We start from the raw sequence: 25,006 nt of genomic DNA on the forward strand, positions 1-25,006 counted from the left end.
TTTGTGTGTGTGTATATGTGGTTACATGTAACATGAAATTTACTATTTTAACCATTTTAAGTGCTTACATCCACCTCCAGAACTTTTTCATCATCAGCAAAAAGGTTGCGAACTCAAAAGCCAGCAACAACTGAACATTTAAACTCCAAAGTCCACAATCAGAATACAGCCCTCAAGGCGGCCAGCTGGGACCCTGCAGGCAGCACCGCGCACGCAGGACCTAGCGCTTGCAGCCATTGAGCCGATGGGCGGAGCTCAGTTGTTGCCATGGCCACGTCGCGGGCAGCCTGGAAGCCAATCCGCGGCGGATCGAGCCGTTGCCTTGGCTACACCGTCTGTTAGGGCAGCGCACGCTATCAGTGACGGAGACCTCACTGCGTTGCCCCAGCACCAGGGCTCGCGGGGGTCCCGGGAGGGTCTCGGCAGCCGTGCGCCCCGAGACCCCCGCCGCGGCCCGATTCTCTGAGGGCCAGGCATGAACCGCAAGAAGCTGCAGAAGCTGACGGACACCTTAGCTAAAAATTGCAAGCATTGTAAGTAAGAATCTAGTGCTGGACAAGTCGAGGCTCCTGGACCGAACCTGGGTCCCACCCGGTGCCAGGGTCCGCTGTTCTGCCTGCTTCCGGCCTCCTGGGCCTGTGTGGGCTACCTACCGCCCCTCCACTCCCGCCCCTTAGGCGTAAGTCAGTGGGTGAATCCCCGGGGTGCTAGCTCCTTGGGTTTGATCTTAGGAACCCAGGCCTCCACCTATAGTGCTACCTACACTCCCACACATGCATTTACTTGCTTCTCCAAGCCTCTTATTTTACCTGATAGAAACATGTGATGTTAGCCTCAGTGAGGTGTAAAATAAATGCTAAAACCCACTGGTCTCAAGAAAAGTAGCACCACCAACGTGCACTCACCTGCTTTCTAGCTCGCATATACACTCGCAGGTACAAGTTCTGGAAGCTTACCAAGAGACCCATAGGAGAAAACGGTGCTCAACTTCTCAACATCTTTAGGAGATGTTAGTTGTGTCATCTCATCTGTGCCTCAGAACAAGATTTGTTTGGAAACCAGAGTTCAGCACAACTAAACACGCGGTAAAGAATGGATTCCCAACTTTAGACTCCCACTTTCCTGTGGCCCCTAGTGTTGAAAGATAAAGGAGACTTTGCAGGTGACAAGATGAGCCCTATTTGAAGGCACCTGCTCTAATCTCGCATTTGAAAGGGTGGTACTGGAATTTCATAGGAAACTTTGAGTTTATATTCAGACTGAAAAACATAATTGCACTTGAGCAAGGAAACCGTGGATATGGTTTAGATGAGGAAGATATTGCCTGTCGAGCAAACTTAGAAGTTGTGTGTTCATTGCAAATCTACTGGTCACTTGAAGAAACAGAAGCAACAATTCCCCAAATATCTGCATTGCTCAAAGAAGAAGGAATAAACATGTTGATGTAGTTTTAGAGATCATAAGATCTAGTGCATTCTAATTATCATTAGTATCTGATTTAATACCTGGTAAGAAATGCTCTCTTAGTGGGATGGTGACGTAAATGAATGTTATGGTATGTGTAAGCATCTTAAAATGTCTAGGAAAAAAAATCCTGTAATTTAAGGTATTATTATGACTACTATACTCTGATGAGAGTTTTGTTCTGTTATTGTTTTTCTTAAAACACTTTCATTTCTGGGAGAAGAATAGGTATTCTTCTAGTAAACATCTAGTAAATATTTTTGATAAATATTCAAAAACAATGCAATAGCTGCTATACACAATACTGATTTTGTCCCTTTCCATAAGTTTGAATTTGAGTTAGTCTCTGTTCAGTAAGTTTGAATGCATTGCAAACAATCATTCTGTAAACAATCAAAAGGTGAGTGTATATTTTTAAAGATAATTAAAAATATGGCAGGAAAAAGTCTACTCTTGATTTTTTTATTTACTAAAAAAATTTTAATGAGTCTTACAAACTTAGATGATTATTACAGTCTATAGAAATAGTTATAAGTCATGGGTATTATAATAATTTTAAATTTTCTTTAACAGAAGAACTTTCCCCTAAAGTTAAATTTTGTTTTAGTTGCAAGACAATAAAACTATCAAGAGTCAATGGATAAATTTTGTAGAATCAAAGAAGAGTGAAAGATCTTAAGAGAGCATCTAGTTCATGCACCATTCTACAGATATGTTCTGCAGGACACATTTAGAGCATTCCAAGAAGATGAAAATCTGTTCTTGAATTTTCTTCAGTTTCATTTAATATTGTATTCTAGAATTTAAGAAATGTTTAGCAATAAAAGTTTTCTTATGGCTAACCTTTGATCCTTTGGGTAATAAATTAAACTAACTTTTTAAAATTTTTATTTCAGCTGAGATGGAAAAATGGCTAACCAACATCCCCTCTACTACCATTTTATATACATGAACAGAGTTCATCATTCTTCATGCAGGTTTTTCTTCCCCAACCACTAATAGCTCTTGCTTTTTAAGAGGTTTGTGTGTGTGTATATGCGGTTACATGTAACATGAAATTTACTATTTTAACCATTTTAAGTGCTTACATCCACCTCCAGAACTTTTTCATCATCCCCAGTGGAAACTCTACCCATTAAATATTAACCCACCATTCCCTCCTCATCCTAGCCCCTGGCAACTACCATTCTACTTTGTCTCTATAAATCTGACTAAGTACCTCATATGTGAGGAATCATACAATATGTGTCCTTTCGTGCCTGGCTTATTTGACTTAGTGCAATGTCTATAAATGTTCATCTATGTGTCAGAATTTTCTTCCTTTTTAAGGCTGAATAATACTTCGTTGTATGAATACGCCATATTTTGTCTATCCATTCCTCCATTGATGGACTCTTGCATCTGTCTTTTGACTGTTGTGAATAATGACACTATGAACATTGTTGTGCAGGTTCCTGCTTTCAGTTCTTCTGAGTATGTATTTAGAAGTAGAGTTCCTGGATCATATGATAATTGTGTTTAATTTTTATGAAGCGCCATCATACTGCTTTCCAGTGACTAACAGCTGTTTTTAAAATCATAACCATTATATTGTTTCCTACTGTTTATTTGCTGAATCTTTTTTCCCAAAGTTTTTAGTGTTTCTCTTTAAATGTGGTTCTCCAAACCAGATATCTCACAAAAGCCTGTACTGACCTCTAGGATGAGGTGTGATTTTTCCATTCCTAGATGCTGTCTTCTGTTATACACATGCAGGTTTTGTCCTTGTTTGTTAAAATGCTCAATCATAGTTTTGTCTGGTTTCTAAATAAATTTTCCCCAACTTCCTCCCATACTTGGTATTTGGGCTTTTATATTATCAAGACCAGGCAATAACCCTTCCACCTACATTCTCAAATGGGGATTGGAACACAAATAATCAACTCGGTATTTATAACCATGGTCCTTTATACAACAATGTGTATGAGCAAGTATCTGTGTGTGTATATATCCTTTAAATAAAAATGTCCTTCCTCCAAACTATTACTGAATACTTGCATGTCAATTTTTACATAATCCTCAAGAAGAGCCATATTGGGTGCTAAAATATGCTTTAAAGCTTTTTATTGGAAAACTGGTGACTCTAGTTTCCAAAATCTGGCTTATGAATTCATGAAGCCTAAAGTGAAATGAAAATCGTTACCTAGTTCTCATGAACCTGACATCTATTTCCAGGGAAAAGAAGTTGTAAATCTCATGAATGCCATAGTAAAAATATTGAGAAAAAGTTACCGTTTTTTAATCTTACCAGTCTTATTTTGAGTCATATTTCTACCAGCCTTGTAGAGTTTAGAATCTGACACCACTATCATTATTCCAGTAACTTTGCTAACATTTTCATATTTTTTCCCTAAACATGAGAATTCCTGTTTGGAGGGTATGCTACTTCTTTAATTTCTATTAAGTTAAGGGTCATTAATCTCAAAACAGGAGAGTCTTCTATTGACAATTACCTATTTGATGTCTTTGATGTTGTTTGTCAGTAAACTTATTGCAAAATTTAAGTTAGAACTTAAAGATTAAAGATTCACTTTTGTTATATCTATTTTATTCTTTCAGTTAATAAATTTGAAGTGAACTGTCTTATAAAGCTTTTTTATAGCTTGGTGGGAGCAGTAGAGAGGCAAGGTCTGGTTATTGGACTGGATCGTAATGCATTTCGAAACATCCTGCATGTGACATTTGGAATGACAGATGACATGATTATGAACAGAGGTAAGAGACACGCAAGATTCAAATTAGCCAAATCCAGCCATAACTGGGAAAAAAAAAATAGGTTTGGTGCTTGGATATCCTCTTGGTAGGAAGCTTAGTGTTTTGCATTCCCAGTGTCATTGGAATATACAAATTTAATTTTGAAAAGATCACAGAAAAGGAGGTAATATCAGCTTTATTTTGTGTATTTAAGAAGAAGACAAAGTCATGTTGACTAACTACCTTTCTCTTACCTTATATCAGAAAACCTAAAACATTTCGATTTCTACTTAATAAACGTAATAGAGTAGTTTTAAAAGGACATTCAAATTCTTTCCATCACAGAAAATATTTCCATGACAAGATATAATTCTATGCATCAAGTAATGACTTGAGTAACAAAAATATAAAGTATTTAATTTATATTAGTATATTTAACATATCTAATTAATATGATCAACTTATTTTATAGCAACATACTTATTATTAATTAATGATCAATATACTTAGACATTGAGAATTGTATTTGTTCCCACAAAAACATTTTAAAAATTGAATGTTTAATAAAACAGTTTCATGATATTATGATGTCTTAGTTTCCTCTTTCATCAAATGAGAAGAGAATATTGGACTGTACAAACTGAAGTGTTCTCTTAATTTTAAAAGTGAGTGATGCCAATGTAGATTCTTTACTGAGAATTATCATGCAGGACAGGTGTTCCATTTAACCTCTTTCCCTTTAGTATTCCGAGCTTTTGATAAAGATAATGATGGCTGTGTAAATGTATTGGAGTGGATTCATGGATTATCACTGTTTCTTCGAGGATCTTTGGAAGAAAAAATGAAATGTAAGATTGCAGATTGTCCTATTGGTTTGTACTTTATGAATAACATATCTAAAGCACTTAAATCAGTGTCCTTCAACCCAGACAGTAAAGTGAGTTTGTTGGTTGGCTGGCTAGTTGGTTTCAATCCCACTGGCCTATTTTATGGAATGAATTCAAGTCAATAAAATATGAAAGAAAGTTAATAAAAAAAAAAATTCAAGTGATTCCGAGGAGTAATTTATGCCAATGAAGACTCCACAGGCATTACTACACATGCTAATTATGTACATATACATTTATGTATTAAGCATTTGACAGATTTTACTTGAATTGTAACCATAAAACTAGAGAATATTGATTCCAGTGTTCTTATTCTTAATTAACTCTCAGTTGATTCTGATGAACTCTGCTTATGAGCCATATTTCAATCAGTTTTCCAAGATTTTCAAGGTGAAGATATTCAAGTTACTGTTCCTTGGTATGCTTTTTCATAATTGAGAGTCAGGAAATATTTTCTAAAGATTATTGTATATATCCTAGTATACATTGACACTTACAATGGAATCAGGCTGCACGAAGACCTGTGGGGTTGGTACAGCATCAAGATAGAACTTGACCCTGACAACTTTATCAGAGAAAATATTACCTTACTGATAGCATCAAATTCATAATTTGTTATTTTTTTAAAAAGATTGTTTTGAAGTGTTTGATTTGAATGGTGATGGATTCATTTCAAAGGAGGAAATGTTTCACATGTTGAAGAACAGCCTTCTCAAACAGTCATCTGAGGAAGACCCTGATGAAGGAATTAAAGATTTGGTTGAAATGACACTTAAGAAAATGGTAAATATGTGTAATGTCAAGTTTTTCATTAAAATTTGTGGGCCAGATATGGGCTAGAAATAAGAATTTAAATTATAATAATTTTCAGTTCCCTGCTTGCTTAAATAAAACACATAAATTATGCTCCTCATTATAATATTAATAGTTCTTTTCAATTTCACCGCCCAACCTCTTATTTTTCTAGCACTTTCTTTTTTTTTTTTTTTTTTTGAGACAGGGTCTCGCTCTGTCGCCCAGACTGGAGTGCAGTGGCATGATCACAGTTCACTGCATCATCAAACTCTCGGGCTCAAGCAATTCTCCTGCCTCAGCCTCCCAAGTATCTGAGACTACAGGCGCACACCACCATGCCCAGCTAATTTTTTTTCTAATATAGATGAGGTCTCACTATGTTGCCCAGGATGGTCTCAAACTTCTGGCCTCAAGGAATCACCCCGCCTTAGCCTCCCAAAGTGCTATGATTACAGGCCTGAGCCACCGTCCCCAGCCTAACACATTTTTAAAAATTAACTCTTGACTATGAAAAGAGCATGTATTTGCAGTAATCATTTTAGTTGTTGCCTAACATGTTTCTTATTCCCCTAGGATCATGACCATGATGGGAAACTGTCTTTTGCAGACTATGAACTGGCTGTGAGAGAAGAGACTCTTCTACTGGAGGCCTTTGGGCCATGTCTTCCTGATCTAAAGGTACTGATATAACTTTCCCTGAATGATAACCAAAGTACAATGTAGAACAACCCAGGACTTCTTGATTTAATGGGTAGTGGATCAGACAAATCCTGTCCACCCAGAAAGAATGTCTTTTAAATACAGAAAGCGCACTGAATAACCTGCTGATTCATTTCATGGTACTGTTGTGCCCTGGTGCTATGTTTCATTCATTAACTCATTCATGTCAGAAACAATTAATGAGGTTTAATGTTTGCCAGGAACACAGATGAAAGGCTCAGTGATTTTACTCAAGGGCTAATATTTTCCGGTGAAAATAATTACACAAGAGTATGATATGTATTATTATAATGATACTTAATTACGTGTATGTGCTTCATCTATGCCAGGCAACGTTGTAAACACTAAGCCTCACATTGCCCCATTTAATCCCCATAACAACCATGTGAAGTAGGTAGTAATATTAGCCTCATTTTCCAGATGAGGAAACCAAGGCTTGGAGAGTTTAGGCACCTTGTCCAAGTTTACCCACTTATTAGTGGAATACCCTGGGTACCCTGGTGCCAGAGTCATAGAGATATGTGTAGAGTGTTGTGGAACTTGAAAAGAGGTCATCTAAACAGATGTATGAGAGGACTGGTAAATGGCTGGCAGGGCAGGGAACTTATCAGAATAACTGGTTTTCAAAGGACAAAATAGCCAGGTCAGATGGGAAAAAATAATCTGAGCAATGGATCATGTATGCACAAAAGAGAGACAGAAAGAGAGATGGAGCGAGAGATGGAACAGGAGATGCAGATGCATCTGCACTGGATGAGGTTTTGGTGTGCTCTGAGGCTGGCGATGAGGCTGCAGAAGCACAGCTTGTGGAGCTTGGAGCTCAGGTTTAGTCTTGAAGGTGACAAGGCATCCCTGAAAGATTGAGGCAGGTGGTGTGATGTGATATAGAAACAGTATCACTCTTCCCAGCCCTAGCATGTATCTCCTGCTGCCTACTTAACATGTCCACTTAGATCTCCGCAACAAATTTTTGACTTTTCCCCAAAACTCACCCCTCCCTCAGTCTTCCCTGTCTCATTAAGTGGCAAGCACATATGCCCAGTTGTTCAGTCAAAACCTAGGGGCCATCTTTAATTTATCTCTTTTAACACTGTTAGCTACACCTCCAAAATATGTCCTTGAATATAGCCTCTTCTCCTCACATCTGTTCACCGCCACTCTAAGTTAAGCCACTGTCATATGTTACCTAGCCTAGATTGTTAGCTTTCTGGCTTCCACTGTCATCCCCTACTGACTTTTCTCTACAGTATCCAGTATGTTTAAAATGCAAATGTTGTCAGGCCCCTCCCTTGCTCAAAACCCCCCAGAGGGTTCTGAAGTGGACCCAGTGGGCCATTTCCCTCTCTCCACCCACATCTCCTATCATCTCCCTTCTCTCTTGCTGCTGGAGCCACGGCAGCTGGCTCATGTGCCTCCTCCATGCCTATGCGCTTGCTGCTGCCTCTGTCCAGAAGCCCTTTCCCCAGACTCTCCTGGGCCTCATTCTCTCACTTCATCCAGTCTCTGCTCCAATGCCACTTCCTTACAGAGCCCTGTCTTGACCATCTTAACAATCCTCCCTCTTCATCCCCTAGCCCTGCTTTCTTTCTTTTTCTTAGCAGCACGTTTTATCACCTAAGTATATCTGTCTTACCAAGTAGATGTCAGCTCACTGAGGCCAGGAACTTAATCTTTGTTTCACTGTTTCCCCACACCCTGTGTGTAGCACATGGTGTGTGTCTAGTAATGAGAGATGGATGGATGGATAGATGGATGGATGGATGGATGGATGGATGGATGGATGGATGGATGATGTGGGTGCATGGGTGAGTAGATGGATGGGTGAATGGATGAATGGATGGTTGAGGTGAGTGGGTAGATGGATGGATGAGTGTGTGGATTGGATGGATGGATGGATGGATGGGGCAAATGGGTGGGTGGATGCATGGATGGATGGAGGGATGAATAGATGGATGAGTGGATGGATGAGGTGGGTGGATAGGTGAGGTGTGTGGGTGGGTAGATGGATGGTTGGATGGATGAGTGGGTGAATGGATGGGTGGGTGAATAGATAGATAGATAGATAGATAGATAGATAGATAGATAGATAGATAGATAGATAGATTGATAGATGGATGGATGCATGGATAGATGGGTGGATGCATGGATGGGCAATAGATGGATGGATGGGTGGATGGATGATGAAGTGGGTCGATGGGTGAAGTGGGTGGGTAAGTGGGTAGATGGATGGATGGATGGATGGGTGAGGTGAGTAGATGGATGGGTGAGGTAGGTGGGTGGGTAGATGGATGAGTAGATGAAAGGATGAGTGGATGGGTGGAAGGACAGATGGATGGGTGAGGTGAATGTGTGGGTAGGTAGATGAGTGGATAGATGGGTGGGCGGATGGACGGATGGATGGATGGATGGATGGATGGATGGGGGACAGATGGATTGATGGATGGATGGATGGGGTGGGTGGGTAGATGGATGAGTGGATGGATGGATGGATGGATGGATGGATGGATGGATGGATAGATGGATGAGGTGGGTGGGTGGGTTGATGGATGGGTGAGGTGGATGGATGGGTGAGGTAGGTGGATGGATAGATACATGGGTGGATGCATGGTTGAGTGATGGATGAATGGATAATGAAGTTGGTCAATGGCTGAAGTGGGTAGGTGAGTGGGTGGATGGATGGATGGATGGATGGATGGATGGATGGATGGATGAGATGGATGGATGGGTGAGGTTGGTGGGTGGGTAGATGGATGGGTGGATGGTTGGGTGAGGTGAGCAGATGGATGAGTGAGGTGGGTGAATAGATGGATGGGTAGATAAAATGATGAGTCGGTGGGTGGATGGATGGATGGATGGATGGATGGATGGATGGATGGATGGAGTGGGTGGGTAGATGAATGGGTGGATGGATGGATGAGTGAGATGGGTGGATGGGTGAGGTAGATGGGTGAGTAGATGGATGGGTGGATGGATGAAGAGATGAGGTGGATAGAGGGGTGAGGTGTGTGGGTGGGTCTCAGAAGTGCCTGATGGGGAGCTCTGGATCTCTCCATCTCCTCAGGAACTATTTCATCATTTACCTTTATCTTTATACCACATCTTCAATCTCTTCCCTCTCTAGTGAAACCTTCCCATTCTAATTTTAAAAGATTCAAAACTGTCCCATCTGAAAAGCAAAATGAAAGAACGAGAGAAAGAAGGAAAGAAAAGGAGAGAACTTACCTTAATTTCACACTTACTACTTCTATTTCTTGTATAATGGTTTTCCTTCTCAAAGCCTAGCTTCTTGAAATAATTGTCCACATTTAATACCTAACTACTATCACTTCTTCCCATCTACCCCTGAATCTGCTTTTGCAAGGTCACCCTCCCACCTTGTGAATAAATCCCGTGAATGCTCTTGGCTTCTTGCCTTACTGAACCACCTCCCCCTCCCCTTGGCTCTCAGTACAGCCTTCCTGCTCCAGAGAGTGCCTTGTTACCAACCAAGGCCTGGCTGTGCCTTGATTGGTCCTCCTGGACTCCCATAGTCCACCATGTGCCTTTCCCTACCACAGCCCATGCAGCCTTGACTGACTCTTTCCAGTTTCTGGACAGTCTCTGCCACCGGGCTGGAGACTTTTGGTGAGCTCAGTCAATTGGTCTTGCTCATCTTTGTGGCCACAGAACCAAGCACTGTTTTTTGAGTGTAGTCATGAGATCTGTGAGTGAAATGCATGAACCAGAAGTTCTCGATGTCCACTCACCCTCAGTTATCCTGTCTCTACACACACTGAGGAGACATACAGAATATTTTGTGTTGTTCTACCTTTTTTGGAAATCCATACTAAATTGAGTACCTTTTTTTACAGAGCCAGATGGAATTTGAAGCTCAAGTATTCAAAGATCCAAATGAATTCAATGATATGTGAATACCTAAGTGTCTATATTGTCTCAAGTGAGTAAAAAAGGAGGCACATATGTATTGTTTATTTTTTGTATTTAGTTCAGAAAAATGATGTTGAATTGTGTGTTTCAGGGTGAAGATGAGGTTCACTTACGTATGTCATTTGACATCAGTGTAAGGTGCAATTAAAATAGATGGAAGACAAGAAGTCCCTTATTAGATGATGGGTTTGGCAAGGCGGTTAACTTTTCTAGAGATATTTTATCACATAGACTACCTGTCGAAGCACATAACTGGCATAAAACCTTTGGATGCATTAAATGAATGGAAAGATTATGTAATTATGAATTGTTAATACAAATATTCTGTGTCAGAAAGAAGCTGGGTGTACACTGAAAAATCATTGAAACGACTGGATTTCCTTTGAAACAATAAATAATGAAGATAGCATCAAAAGAATAGAGCATTCTCTTATTGAGCATTGAAATGCCTTTCTGGTAGGCATTGAGGGAGATCCAGAGAGATGAAAGACACAAAGAAATCATATTATATTGAAATATAATACGATTTGCATTATTGTTTGAGGTTTTGGCTAAATAACCTTACTGATTGTAAGTGCCTGAAGGCAAGGGTTTTATCCACACACATCTTTGTCTGCCATAGCAGTTAGTCCTCTGCATACAAAGGGCAGTCCATAATTACTGTAGATTAGAAAACCAAGAAGTACCACAAGATAAATGCAAACTCTTGGTGAGCAGAGGGAGAACATGTACTGAGTTTCTTAGGTTTCATGGCTAATGCATTGGCACAGCTTTCAGTTATCCCTGCAGTCCTTCCAGACAGTCCCTGCCCGGTGCATTGCAGTTGGTTGCCAAAGCCCCCCTCTGTCCTGGCACCCAGTATTCCTCCATCCTGACTCCACGTATTGCCCCCTTGCCACTGCCTGAGTGCACCATAGTGTCCCCATCCCCCCACTGCCTGGAGTTCCCCTTGTGTTCCCCTTTATCAGGGCACATCCTAACTGTACCCTGCTGGCTGTGACCTCCTGAAGACAGACCTGGCTTCTCCCTGCATCCGGCTCCCCCGCACGTGCTGTGGGCATCCTGAGAAGCCTGAGAAAGAGAGGGCCAGGTTAGGCTTGTGTGAGCTGCTTTTTGCCTTCTTGGTACACACAGTAAGCAGTGGAGAGGGGTGTCACACCGTATCTGTTCTATCCTCATCTAAATACTGAAAGGCTAGGTGGGATAGGAAATCTTTCTTACTACCTATGCATTAAGTTAAAGTAAAAGAGAATATTGTGTGAAAAAATGCACTGTTACTAATAAATGGAATAAACAAATCCAGGAAATAAAAGAAAACATACTTTACTGTGCAAGTTTTTTTTATATTTTAGATTCTTACACAGATGGACTTTGACACAATTTTTCTATTTGCAGTAAATATAAGTAATGCAACACACAATGCTTTTTTATCTTTATTGAGGGATAATTGGTAATTTAAAACTGTATATATTTAAGGTATACAACTTGATGTTTTTGTATTTGTATGCATTGTGAAGTAATCACCACAATCAAGTTAATTAACACATACACCACTCACATAGTTACCATTTTCTTTTTGTGTGTATGAGCCACCCTTATAGCAAATTTCAAGTATATAACACTGTTAACTATAGTCACATTGCTGTGTATTACATCTCCCGAACTTACTCATCTTTCATAACTGAAACTTTGTAGCATTTGACTAACATCCCCCCATTTCTCCCCACCATACTATCCCCAGCCCTTGGAAACCACCATTCTACTCTCTCCTGCTATGAGTTTTGCCCTTTTAGGTCCCTCATATAAGTGAGATCATGCAGTATTTGTTTTTTTCTGTGTCTGGCTTATTTCAATTAGCATAATGTCCTCCAGGTTCATCCATGTTGTGGGAAATGACATAATTTCCTTCTTTTTAAAGGCAGAATGATATTTCATTTTGTGTGTGTGTGTGTGTGTGTGTGTGTGTGTAATGGGGAGACAGGGACACTATGATGCGCTTAGGCAGTGGCATGGGGCGAATTGTGGAGTTAGGGTGGAGGGACACTGGGTGCCAGGTGGGGCTTTGGCAACCAACTGCAATGCATGGGGCAGTGATTGTCTAGAAGGACTCTAGGGATACACTGAAAACTGTGTCATGTGTATCTGCACACATATATACATATATGTATTTCATATATTCATTTATTCATTAACAGTCATTAGGGTAGTTTCCATATCATGGCTACTGTGACTACACTGAAATAAACATAAGGACACAGATTTCTCTTTATGAGGCTGATTTTATTTTCTTTGGTTATATACCTAGAAGTGGTATTTCTGGATCGAATGATAGTCCCACTTTTAATTTTGTGAAGAGTCTCTATACTGTTTTCTATACTAGCTGTACCAATTTGCATTCCCACCAGCAAGGATTCTCTTTTCTCCACATCCTTGTCAGCCCTTGTTATTGTTTATCTTAGTGATAATAGCCTCTGCAAGAGGGGATATCTGATTCTGGTTTTGATCTGCATTTTTCATAGACCTGTTGGTCACTTTTTCATAGACCTGTTGATCATTGCTATTATCTTTGAAAAATATGTAGTCGGGTTCTTTGCCCATTTCTAAATCAGGTTTTGCGGGGTTTTATGTTTGTTTGGTTTTTATTATTGCTATTGAGTTGTAGGTGTTCCTTATATATTTTATAAGGACATTAACCACTTAGCAAATATATGATTTGCAAATTTTTTTCCAGTGGTTACCTTTTCACTGTTGATTATTTCCTTTTCTGTGCAGATTTGTTTTTAAGTTTAATTCAATCCCACTTATTTTTGCTGCCTGTGTTTTTGTCATCATATCCAAAAATCATTGCCCAGACTAATGTCATGAAGCTTTTCTTCTGTGTTGTCTTCTAATAGGTTTACAGTTGCAAGTCAACATTTAAGTCTTTAATCCACTTTGAGTTGATTTTTGTATATGTTATGAGATGGGGTCCAATTTCATTCTTTTGACATGCAAATCCAATTGTCCCAACACCATTTTGTGAAGAGACTCTCCTTTCCCTGTTGTGTATTCTTGGCACCTTTGTGGAAGATCAGTTGACTGTAGACGCTTGGATTTATTTTAGGCCTGTCTTATGTTCCATTGGTCTATATGTTTGTTTTTATACCAGTACCATGCTGTTTTGATTAGTAAAGCATTGTATTCTGAAATCAGGAAGTATGACATCTTCAGCTTTGTTCCTCTTGCTCAGGAGTGCTTTGGCTATTTAGGGTCTTTTCTGGTTCCCTGTGAATTTTAGGATTGTTTTTTCTATTTCTGTGAAGAATGCCATTAGGATTTTGATAAGGATTATATTGAGTCTGTACATCACTTTGGGTAGTATGAACATTTTAATAACATAAATTCTTCCAGTTCATGAATATGAGATGCCCTTTTATTAGTCTGTATTTTCTTTAATTTCCTTCATCATTGCCTTTATAATTTTCAGTGTATAAGACTTTCACCTCTTTGGTTAAGTTTATTACTATTTTTTATTTTTTTGCTGCTATTAGGAATGAGAATTTTATTAATTTTTTTCAGATAAGCTCATTTGTGGATAGAAACATGACTGATTAGTAAGTTGATTTCATGTCCTGCAGCTTTATGAAATTCACTTATTAGTACTAACAGTGTGTTGTTGTTGCTGTTGTTGTTGTTGTCATTGTTGTGTTTGTAGGGTTTTCTGCATATATGATGATGCTGTTTCAAAATGGAGGTAATTTTACTCCTTCCTTTCTAACTTGGAAAGGAACCCGCTCCCAATATTTCAACGTAGGTTCTTTCTATTTTCCATAAGTGTCAGCTGGCTGAGAAATAAAAAGAGACAGTACTAAGAGAGGAATTTTACAGCTGGGCCACCAGGGGTACATCACATATTGGTAGGACCGTGATGCCTGCCTGAGTCTCAGACCAGCAAGTTTTTATTAAGGGTTTCAAAAGGAGAGGGGGTGTAAGAACAGGGAGTAGGTACAAAGATCACATGCTTCAAAGGGCAAAAAACAGAACTACTAATAGGGGTCTAACAAAGATCACATGCTTCTGAGGGAACAGGACAAAGAGAAAAACCAGAACCACTGATAAGGGTCTATGTTCAGCGGTACATGTATTGTCTTGATAAACGTCTTAAACAACAGAAAACAGGGTTGGAGAGCAGAGAACTGGTCTGACCACAAAATGACCAGGGTGGAATTTTTCCCCACCCTAGTAAGCCTGAGGATACTGCAGGAGACCAGGGCGTATCTCAGTCCTTATCTCAACTGCACAAGACAGACATTCCCAGAGTGGCCGTTTATACACCTCCCCCCAGGAATGCATTCCTTCCCCAGGGTATTAATATTAATATTCCTTGCTAGGAAAAGAATTTAGTGATATCTTCCCTACTTGCACGTCCATTTATAGGTGCTCTTCAAGCAGAAAAATGCAACTCTTTTTGCCCGACCCCGCAGGCAGTCAGACCTTATGGTTGTCTTCCCTTGTTCCCTAAAAATCGCTGTTATTCTGTTCTTTTTCAAGGTGCACTGATTTCATATTGTTCAAACACACATGGTTTACAATCAATTTGTACAGTTAACACAGTTATCACAGTGGTCCTGAGGTGACGTACATCCTCAACTTACAAAGATAACAGGATTAAGAGATTAAAGTAAAGACAGGCATAAGAAATTATAAAAGTATTATTTGGGAACTGACAAATGTCCATGAAATCTTCACAATTTATGTTCCTCTGCAGTGAGTCCAGCCGGTCCCCCCATTTGGGGTCCCTGACTTCCCACAACAATGCTTTAACTTCTTTTACTTGTCTAATTGCTTTGGCTAGAACTTCCAGTACTGTGTTAAATAGAAATGGCAAGAATGAGCACCATTTCTACCAGATATTTGACAGAAAGTTTTTTTATTTTAATAATGATGTTAGCTGTTGACTTTTCATACATGGCCTTTCTTGTGTTGAGGTAAGTTCCTAGTGTACTCATTTTGTTGAGAGATTTCATCATGAATGGTTGTTGAACTTTGTTAAATGCTTTATTTCTGCCTCTGTTGAGATGATCGTGAGGTTGCTTTCCTTTTAGTTATTGTGTTGTATCACATTAATTGATTTGCATATGCTGAAGCATCCTTGCATCCCAGGGATGAATTCCACCTGGTCATGGCGTTATGATCTTTTTAATGCACTGTTGAATTCACTTCGCTAGTGTTCTATTGAGGATTTTTGTTCCAATGTTCATCAGGGATATTGGCCTGTAGTTTTCTTTTCTTGTGCTATTATTGTCTGATTTGGAATCAAGGTGATGCTGGCTTTGAGAAAGGAGTTTTTGAAAGTGTGCCCTTTTTGTCTAATTTTTAGAGGAGTTAAAAAATTAAAATAATTGGTATTCATTCTTCTTAGAATGTTGGGTAGAATACACCTAGAAAGCCACCTGGTCTGGACCTTTCTTTGTTAGGAACTTTCTGATTACTGATTCAATCTCCATATTTGTTATTGGCCTGTTCAGACTTTCTGTTTCTTTCTAATTCAGTTTGGTAGGTTACATATTTCTAGGAATTTATCCATTTATTTTGTTATCCAATTTGGGCATAGTAATTTTTCATTGTCTTTTATGATCATTTTTATTTCTGAAGCATCCATTGTAATGGTTCGTCCTTCATTTGTGATTTTGACTCCTTTTTTTTTCTTAGTCTGTCCAGGAGTTTGTTAATTTTGTTTATCTTTTCCAAAAACCAAGTCTTAGTTTTGTTAATTTTTTTCTGCTCCCTATTTGTTTTATTTCTGCTTTTACCTTTATTATTTCTTTCCTTCTGCTAACTTTGGGCTTAGTTTGTTCTTTTCTTCTGGTTTTTTGAGGTGTGTAGTTAGGTTTGTTCACCTGAGATCGCTGTTCTTTTTTAATGTAGACATTTATCATCGTAAACTTTGCTCAATACTACTTTTGCTGCATTGTATGAGTTTTGTTGTGTTGTGCTTTTGTTTTTGTTTGTCTTAAGATAATTTTTAAATTCCCTTTGATTTCCTCTTTGAACAAATAGCTGTTCAAAAATGTGTTTAGTTTCTATATATTTGTGAATTTGCCCATGTTCTTACTTTATTGATTTCTAGTTTCATTCTGTTACTCTTGGAAAAGATACTTGTAATGATTTTTGTCTTCTTAAATTTGTTAAGATTTGTTTTGTGGCCTAACATGTGATCTAACCTTACATGTGTGCTTGAGAAGATTGTATTCTTTTGTTGTTGGATAGAAAGTTCTGTACATGTCTCTTAGGTCTTTTTAGTCCATAGTGTGTGCAAGTCATCTGTTTACTGATTTTCTGTCTGGATGTTTTATCCATTATTGTAAGTGGGATATTAAAGTACCTTACTATTACTGTATTGCTATAAATGTATTCCTTCAGATCTGTCAATATTTGCTTTATATACTTTAGGTGCTCTGATATTGGTTGCATATATATTTAAAACTATTATATGTGCCTGCTGAATTGACCATTTCTCAGTCCTTTGTCTTAAGATAATTTTTTACTTAATATCTCTTTTATGTGATATAAGCATAATCACCTCTGCTTTCTTTTGGTTACCATTTGCATGGAATATTTTTTTCCATCCTTTAACTTTCTTCTTATATGTACCTTTACATTTAAAGCAAGTCTCTTGTGGACAGCATATTTCTGGATCTTTTTAAAATCTGTTCAACCACTCTATGCCTTTTGGTTGGGCAGTTTAATCTATAATCATTTAAAGCAACCATTAATAAATATGTACCTATTATTGTCATTTTGTTTATTGTTTTCTGTTTGGCAGTTGTTTTCTCTTTGATTTGATGATGTTTTGTAATGATTGGTTTTGAGATTTTTGTGTATATATCAATTATAGGGGTTTTGGTAGTTATTTCAAGGCTTGCATAAAATATCTTGTTTATTTTAAGTTGATAACAATTTAACTTTGATCATACACAAAAAGTATACTTTTAATCCTCCCACACATTTTGTGTTCTTGTAGTCAGTTTGCTTCTTTGTACATTGTGTGTCTCTTACTAAATGTTTATCTTTTAACTTTTATGTTAGGGTTAACAGTAATTTACATACTACAGTGTTGCATTATTCTGTGTTTGTCTACATATTTATCTTTACCGAGGAGATTTATGCTTTCATGTGTTTTCATGTTGCTGCTTACCATGTTTTTATTTCAAATTGAAGAACTCTCTTTACCATTCTTGTAAGTGAGGTTTAGTGGTAACAAACTTCCTCAGTTTTTGTTTATTGGGGAAAGACTTTATCTCTCCCTTTTTCAAGTATAATTTTGCAGGTATAGTATTCTTGATTGGCAGGGTTTTTTATTTTCTTTCAGTACTTTGAATTTGTTATCTCACTCTTTCCTGGTCTATAGGGTTTTTGCTGAGAAATCCACTGATAGTCTTATTCACATTGCCTTATATGTGATGTCACTTTTCTCTTGCTGCTTTCAAAATGCTCTTTGTTCTTGACTTCTGACAATTTGATTATAATGTATCTCATTGTACCCTTCTTTGGGTTGACCCTATTTTAGGCCCTTTGTGTTTCTTTTTTTGTTTTTTGGGGTTTTTTTAGACATAATTTTACTCTTGTTGCCCACCCTGGAGTGCAATGGTGTAATCTCGACTCACTGCAACCTCTGCCTCCTGGATTCAAGAGATTCTCCTGCCTCAGCCTCCCAAGTAGCTGGGATTACAGGCACGTGCCACCACACCTAGCTAATTTTGTATTTTTAGTAGAGATAGGGTTTCTCCATGTTGATTGGTCAGGCTGGTCCTTTGCGTTTTTTTAATCTGAATGTTCATTTCTCTCACAAGATTTGGGAAGTTTTCAGTCATTAATTATTTAAGTAAACTTCTTGACTCTTTCTCTTCTCCTTCTGATACTTTCACAATGCTTATATTGGTTCACTTGATTATGGACTATAAATCCTGTAGGATTTCATCATTCTTTTTTATTGTTTTTTCTCCTTTTTCTCGCCTAACTGGATAATCTCAAATGACCTGTCTTCAAATTCACAGATTCCTCCTCCTGCTTGATTGAATCTATTCTTAAGGCTGTCTGTTGCATTTTCTGTTTCATTCACTGTACTTATCAGCTCTAGAAATTCTGGGTTTTTTAATGACTTTTGTCTCCTTGTTGAACTTCTAGTTTTGTTCATATGTTGTTTTCCTGATTATGTTGAGTTGTCTGACCGTATTCTCTCACAGCTTACTAAGCTTCTTTAAACCAATCATTGTGAATTCCTTGTCAGGAAATTCAAGGATTTCCATTTCCTTGAGGTTGGTTACTGGAAAATCCGTCATGTTTCATTGGTTTTATATGTTTCTTGTAGCTTTGCATTTATATCTACACACAAAGGAGCAGTCACCTCTTCCAGACTTTTATGGGCTGGCTTTGGTAGGGAAGGACCTTCACCTATTGGTGAGTATGAAGGCACCAGCTGGGGTGTGACAGCTCTAGCTCCAGGTGGATACAACTTGGACTCTGGGCAGCTTAATCAGCTGGGATCAACCTCAGTGAAGACTGTGGGCACCATCAGTCATAAAAACTGTGGGTGTCCATGATGGTGACAAAAACTGCTGAGGTCCTCAGAGGTGAAGGCTGCTAGACTTCTGCTCTCCTTTTTCCCCACAGAGAGAGGTCACAGCTAATAAGATCCCCTTTGTTGCCAAGCTGTGCCAGGGTAGAAGGTGGGGTGATGCAGATAAAATACTTCCAACACTTTTATATACAGCTGTCCTTGGTTTGGGGTTGCTTTAATGGGTTCCTACAGCTTCTTCATTGTACTCTGGAGTATTCCCAGAGCTATTTTTGTTGGCAAGTAGTTGTTAAATTCTTGCATTTGTTGGAGAGACAAGAGCTGGGATCTCCTAGTGTATCATCTTGTTGATATTACTTGCATGCGTTTAATTTTTTAACTAATTTTTCTGATTACAAAGTAATTTAGGTTCCCTGAAGAATATTCAGATATTTAGGAAGTTATTTAAAATAACATGAAAATATTGGTTAATATTCTGGTGTATATCCTTCCAAACTTTTATAATGCATTTGTAAGTACACCTACATTTTTGCAAAGAGAATACTATATTTTTCAGACGATCATATTGAAAATGCGCTTTTGTCTTGTTGTACTACTATTTTGTCAACCTTTTTGAGGTCATTATTTGTCTGTAGCTTGATTTGTAATGGCTGCCTGGTATTCCATCATGACTGATTTTATTAAACCACTTTCCTGCCATTGACATGTCAGATGTTTCCACATTTTTGCTGTTATAAATAATTCTAATACTGAACACCTCCTATAGATAAACCTTTTCACATAATGCAGTGCTTACTTTCTTAGAGTAACTTTGTAAAAGTAGAATTATTGGATTAGAGTCTCTGCATAATTCTGAGATTTCCAGCACATGTTGCCAGATCACTCATCAGGAAAGGCTTCCAACTGAACTGTCATCCCCAATGTATGAGACTCCCTTTCCCTGCAATATACATTCTTTTAATTTCCTTACCAGTATCACGGACCATCATGAGCATGATTTTAATTTATCATTTAAAGTACTAATCTTAGACATCTGTACCTAAACTTTTTACTGTATGTTGAGTGTATACTGACCTCCCTATGAATAAGCCTCTTTTATTACTTGCCATTATTTAAACCTAAAAGATGTTAACAATAAGAAAAATCCTAAATAATTTTAATCCGGCCTAAGATGATCATGGCACTTGACTCTAAGAATTCATAAGCTCTGTCCAAGAACCTCTCAATATATCTAGAACACGTCTCCTCTGCTGTTCATCATAAACTTCCAAATCACTTCCTTGTGCTGCTATATCTAGATTGATGGATTCTCTTAATTTCACTACTGTACCAACTCAGAAATGATTGTAACGCTGAAAATTCACTCACCACATAGTAAGGGTATCTAAGTACCCTTGAGGTAGCTTAAAGGAAGGGTTGTCTCTCCCCTCTTGCCCATTCTATGACCTCACCTCCACACTGCTAGGCTTTGGCCTGACTTTTCTCCCCTCTAAGTACAGCCAAACTGGCTGACCTTGGTCTTTGCCTGGGTTTGCAGGGGGCTGGGTTAAGAATGTGGATGAGCAGTTATAATTTGGGGGATTAGTGATAGTCTTCCTCTAACTGGCTCCTCTCATTGGCTTCCTCTTCTCCTCCCAGCACGCCGTGTGGAGTACCAGAAAGCCAGGCTAGGCTCCTTTAGGAGAGGTAGACATCACCTCGCAAGCAGCATGGAGAGATTCTATTTGGGAAACAATTAAGTGCTTTTTTTTTAACTGCAGGATTTTAAAACCACCACTGAAAACTGGTAGTCCTGCATTCTTAACCTGCAAATATCTCTGTGTACAAGACTGCACTTGTAAGAAACCAGGCCTGCAATTGCTTGCACCATAAAATCATCCAAAACACTCACTAAGTTCCTACTTTGTGCAACACCATGAGGGTTAATATAGTCTAAGTCAGTTATCCCTGCCCTAACCCCATTCACCATGTAAAGTGATAATTCCATGTGCCACTTGTGTCGTCACCTGTCACCGCTTGGATTCATGGTAATAGCACCTCTCCTGCCTCCCGTCACAAAGTTGTATCATTTGTATTAAAGAAGGTTGTTAAAGGGGATTCAAATCAATTACTTTGAAACTATGAAGACAACCATCTGGAGAAAGTTCCTTTGAGCTGCTCTGTAGCTCCTATGCTTTTCCTGACCCTGTGTCTTAACTCAGGGGGCCGTTTCCTCCCAGAGTCACCTCTGACGCTCACCCAGTCATTCACAGCTAGTGGTTAGTTCTCACCAATCTCACCAAGTGCGACCAAGGGAGGATTGTGAACTGCATTAGACATAGACTACAAAAGATACATAATAAAATAGAAATTTAACCCACATATATACAAATTACAATTTAGCAAGTTGTGAGGATGGTATGGTTATATTTCCAAAAGAGGCAGAAGTAATAGATCTGCATTTTCTGATGGAGTGACTGCCCTGTCTGTCAGAGATTGAGGCAGATGGTGTCTTGCAGTGTTTTCCAGTCTAAGTTGCCATTGAGGGAGAAGCCCTCCCAAACACGTAGCAAGTAAATCAAAGCACACTTCTCACAGATATATCTCAAGTAAACTTGCTCAGTTTCTCTTTCTTTCATTCTTTCTTTCTTTCTTTCTTTTTTTAGACAGAGGAGTCTCACTCTGTCACCCAGGCTGGAGTGCAGTGGCATGATCTCGGCTCACTGCAACCTCCGCTTCCCGGGTTCAAGAGATTCTCCTGCCTTAGCCTCCTGAGTAGTTGAGATTACAGACACGCACCACCATGTCTGGTTAATTTTTTGTATTTTTAGTAGAGGCAGGATTTCACCATGTTGGTCAGGCAGGTCTTAAACTCCTGACCTCGTGATCTGCCCTCCTTGGTCTCCCAAAGTGCTGGGATTACAGGTGTGAGCCACCGTATCCGGCCAAACTTGCTCAGTTTCATGGGAAAGTAAAAAAGGCAGGAAATCTAATGAAGGCATCCTCAGTGAGGCTGGGCACATGTCAGAATTTGAAGTACCTTTATCGGCATCACTGCCCGGGCAGCAGCTCACTAACCCAGCTCCATCACTTGGTCATTTGTGGCTTTCTGTGGACCTCAAGCTTCCTACCTAACCCATCAAGAAAATATTCTCCGCCTAAAACACACATTCTCTCATTTCTTTTTACTTCCTTCTTTTCCGTTTTGCTCCACACTGCCCCTATTATGTGGTCCCAGCTAGGCCCACAGAGGTCCCTGGGGTGAGATCTTGTCAGCATGGAGGACATTTGGATGCACTGGCTGAAACCCAGGCTGCCTTCTCCCAGCCTGAGCTGCACCTGTCCACCTCCCATCTGCATTTCCAAGGCCTCATGTGGATGAAGGGTACCTGAGCAGCCTGTTCCCTGAGGGAGGACACCACCACTCGGAGCCACACAGCCCGAAGACAGAGAACAGTGTGGAAGTAAGTGGAAGGATTTAGGAATCTTCTGTGAGTGGCATTTAGAGCCTGAGTCACTGCCTCCTAGCAGAAATAATTAGCCCAAAAGCACTGGGAAGTCTGGGAGGTTAATTAAAACCATTTAGTCATGTCTTCCTTCATGAATCCTTCAGAAACATGATAAAGTCAGAAAATGGAATAAATGAAATTTTTAAGATCCCCATAATCTTAATAATACATGATACGAAAATCCAATGAGCGCTTTTGTTCCAAATATCGGGCTAAGCATTTTACATGCATTATCTCACTAATTTCTCCCAATTATCCTAAGAAGTAAACATTACTTACTATTTTCAATCTACAAACTGGATTTAAGAAAATCAGGAACCTCCGATGTGTCTCACCTGGAAAACGGCAAAAGCCAAGAACCTTATCTAGTTCTAATGCTGAAGACCTTTGTCTAAAGCAAATCCTTTCTCGCCACATATCCTCCACTTACTCCTGTGGAGTGAGTGAGTGTCTCCAGCTCCAGAATCTCCCAACGGACCCTCGTGGCTGCAGGCAGAGTTGCTATGTGGTGTACATGTATTCTGAGATCATCGATTCCTCTCCTATCCACTCTTCTCACCTGAACATACCTTGGGATTTGCTTTCTTTAGTGGGAGTTTCTGGCTTGGATGTAATGCCTTTCATATTTGGTGCTAGTAAGAATCTGGACATTAGGCTGGGACCTGGCGTTACCAAGAGTTCAGATGTAGTGGAGAACATGGAGTGGTCACTAGGCTGGAAAACTCTGTTGGCACCAAGGGAGGCAGAGTGAGAGGAGTGTCAACAGACTATGCTAAGAGGGAGGAGAGGCGGAGACCATCGCCTGTTTGTGAGGAGAATGGTGGAAGCCGGACTCCTCAACTAGAGAGGGACAAGGAATGCTTCTTTGAGCCATCTTGGATGATATCAGGGAAAGGCTTCTACCTAGAGAAGAAGAAGATGCCAATGATAAGGGATCATGAGATGAAGTGGCAAACATAATAAATTATAATGTGGTGCTTTTCAGGTGCCAGTCCCTAGCCCAAGGATAGACAGCTGGGACATGGTAGAGCTGGGATTTGCACCAGATCTGACCTGCAACCCAGGCCCTTACCCATGTTCTAGCCCTGACTGCCTCTTACTGTCACAAGATACCACCTGGCATGGCACAGGTCACATGAACTTTGAAAGTCTGATACAAGTGAAAAGTGATTATAGATTGGTAGGAACCATGGCATTTATCATCCCAAATGGGATGCTGTCATGAAAGGAGATGCTCATAGTTACATAAGCACAATGTAATCTGGGATTGTCCCAGGCAAAGCACGATGTATTGTCACCCTATTTATAGGTTATGAATTACTCCACAAATTACATTTATGTAAAATGGGAATAACACCTGCTCTCTCTGCCTCTACCTCACAGGGTTTCTGTAAGGCAGGATTGAATGAGATAATGTCTGTTACATCATGTTGCAAAGAAGGAAGCTGTTTTCCCCTTTGAACAAACTGTAAGTATGATCTGAATGCATCGATTATGTTAGGTGTGTCAGGACAGTGACATGTGTGCCCTATCTTGGAGCGTGCTTAGGTTCTTCATAGGTGCTCATGTGTAATGATTAAGTATGGACATCAAAAGTCTGGAAATGGGGAACCCGCATGGCATTGCTTAAGTCTCTTACTAGTATAAGGAAGTTGTAGGCTATTTCTAAAATATCTTTAATAATTGAATTTAGAAAACCGAATTTCATGAAAGTCGGGTAAAGTGCTGGTGTAAACATCACGAGAATGCTCCTGAATGCTACACCCTCTTGGAGTCAGCATTAGTGCAACTACCTCCCCCCTCCACACACACACACACAGACACATACACATCTCCCTCACAACACACTCAGAACATACAGACATACAAACCGTAGTGTATCCCGTTTACCACATGCAGTAGAGTGTCTCTCTCATCCCATCAAGAGTTCACTAATTCTAAAGCAATTGGCATCACACTGCTCACGTCTAGGATTCTGATTAACCACATGCAAGATTTAATGTGTTTGTTATGCTGGCTCTAACGTGCTAAAATATCAAAGGGAAATTAATGAGATATGATTTGTATGAAGACATAAAAGTCTAAAATCCCGTTAGATAAACATGAACTTACATCCAAGTTACGAGAGTTCCAACAAGCCAAATTCATGCCGTGGTCCACTTTCTGTGTTCTTAATTGGGATAGTATGAATCTGACTAAGTGCAAGGCAAGCTGCTTCCCTCTTCATATCTCTCATTACTTGGTACTGTATTTTGATCCATGTAAACACAGGAAAGAGCATAGCAGCCCCAGGAATTCAAGTTAGTCCCTAACCAGGAAGTGGGTGCACCCTCCGTATTTCCAGGGACCCTGGCGGTTATGCCGTAGGATGTGTGCGTGATGTGTGCAGCCCCTGCAGTCAGCGCCGGCAGACCCCATCCCAGACAAGGACAGCG

The 25,006-nt window shown here is 39.5% G+C and overlaps 1 protein-coding gene across 3 annotated transcripts in view; it reads left to right on the forward strand.

The window, feature by feature from the left end:
- Nucleotides 1–315: 315 nt before the first annotated feature.
- The window catches only part of EFCAB1 (EF-hand calcium binding domain 1), a 37,226-nt gene continuing 12,535 nt past the window's right edge, over nucleotides 316–25,006 (forward strand). Inside the window, exons 1-6 of one of the 3 annotated variants that reach the window (XM_011999693.1) lie at nucleotides 316–533; nucleotides 4,063–4,218; nucleotides 4,941–5,045; nucleotides 5,716–5,867; nucleotides 6,453–6,557; nucleotides 10,451–11,847. In XM_011999693.1, coding sequence (XP_011855083.1) covers nucleotides 476–533; nucleotides 4,063–4,218; nucleotides 4,941–5,045; nucleotides 5,716–5,867; nucleotides 6,453–6,557; nucleotides 10,451–10,510 — 636 coding nt within the window. In that variant the 5' untranslated portion in view covers nucleotides 316–475 and the 3' untranslated portion in view covers nucleotides 10,511–11,847. Of the gene's footprint in view, nucleotides 534–4,062; nucleotides 4,219–4,940; nucleotides 5,046–5,715; nucleotides 5,868–6,452; nucleotides 6,558–10,450; nucleotides 11,848–25,006 lie in introns of those variants that run through there. The other 2 variants (XM_011999701.1, XM_011999709.1) reach the window with 2 other exon arrangements.

The sequence above is a fragment of the Mandrillus leucophaeus genome, unplaced genomic scaffold (assembly GCF_000951045.1).
Source record: "Mandrillus leucophaeus isolate KB7577 unplaced genomic scaffold, Mleu.le_1.0 Scaffold1169, whole genome shotgun sequence".
In the NCBI taxonomy this organism is placed as follows: domain Eukaryota; kingdom Metazoa; phylum Chordata; class Mammalia; order Primates; family Cercopithecidae; genus Mandrillus; species Mandrillus leucophaeus.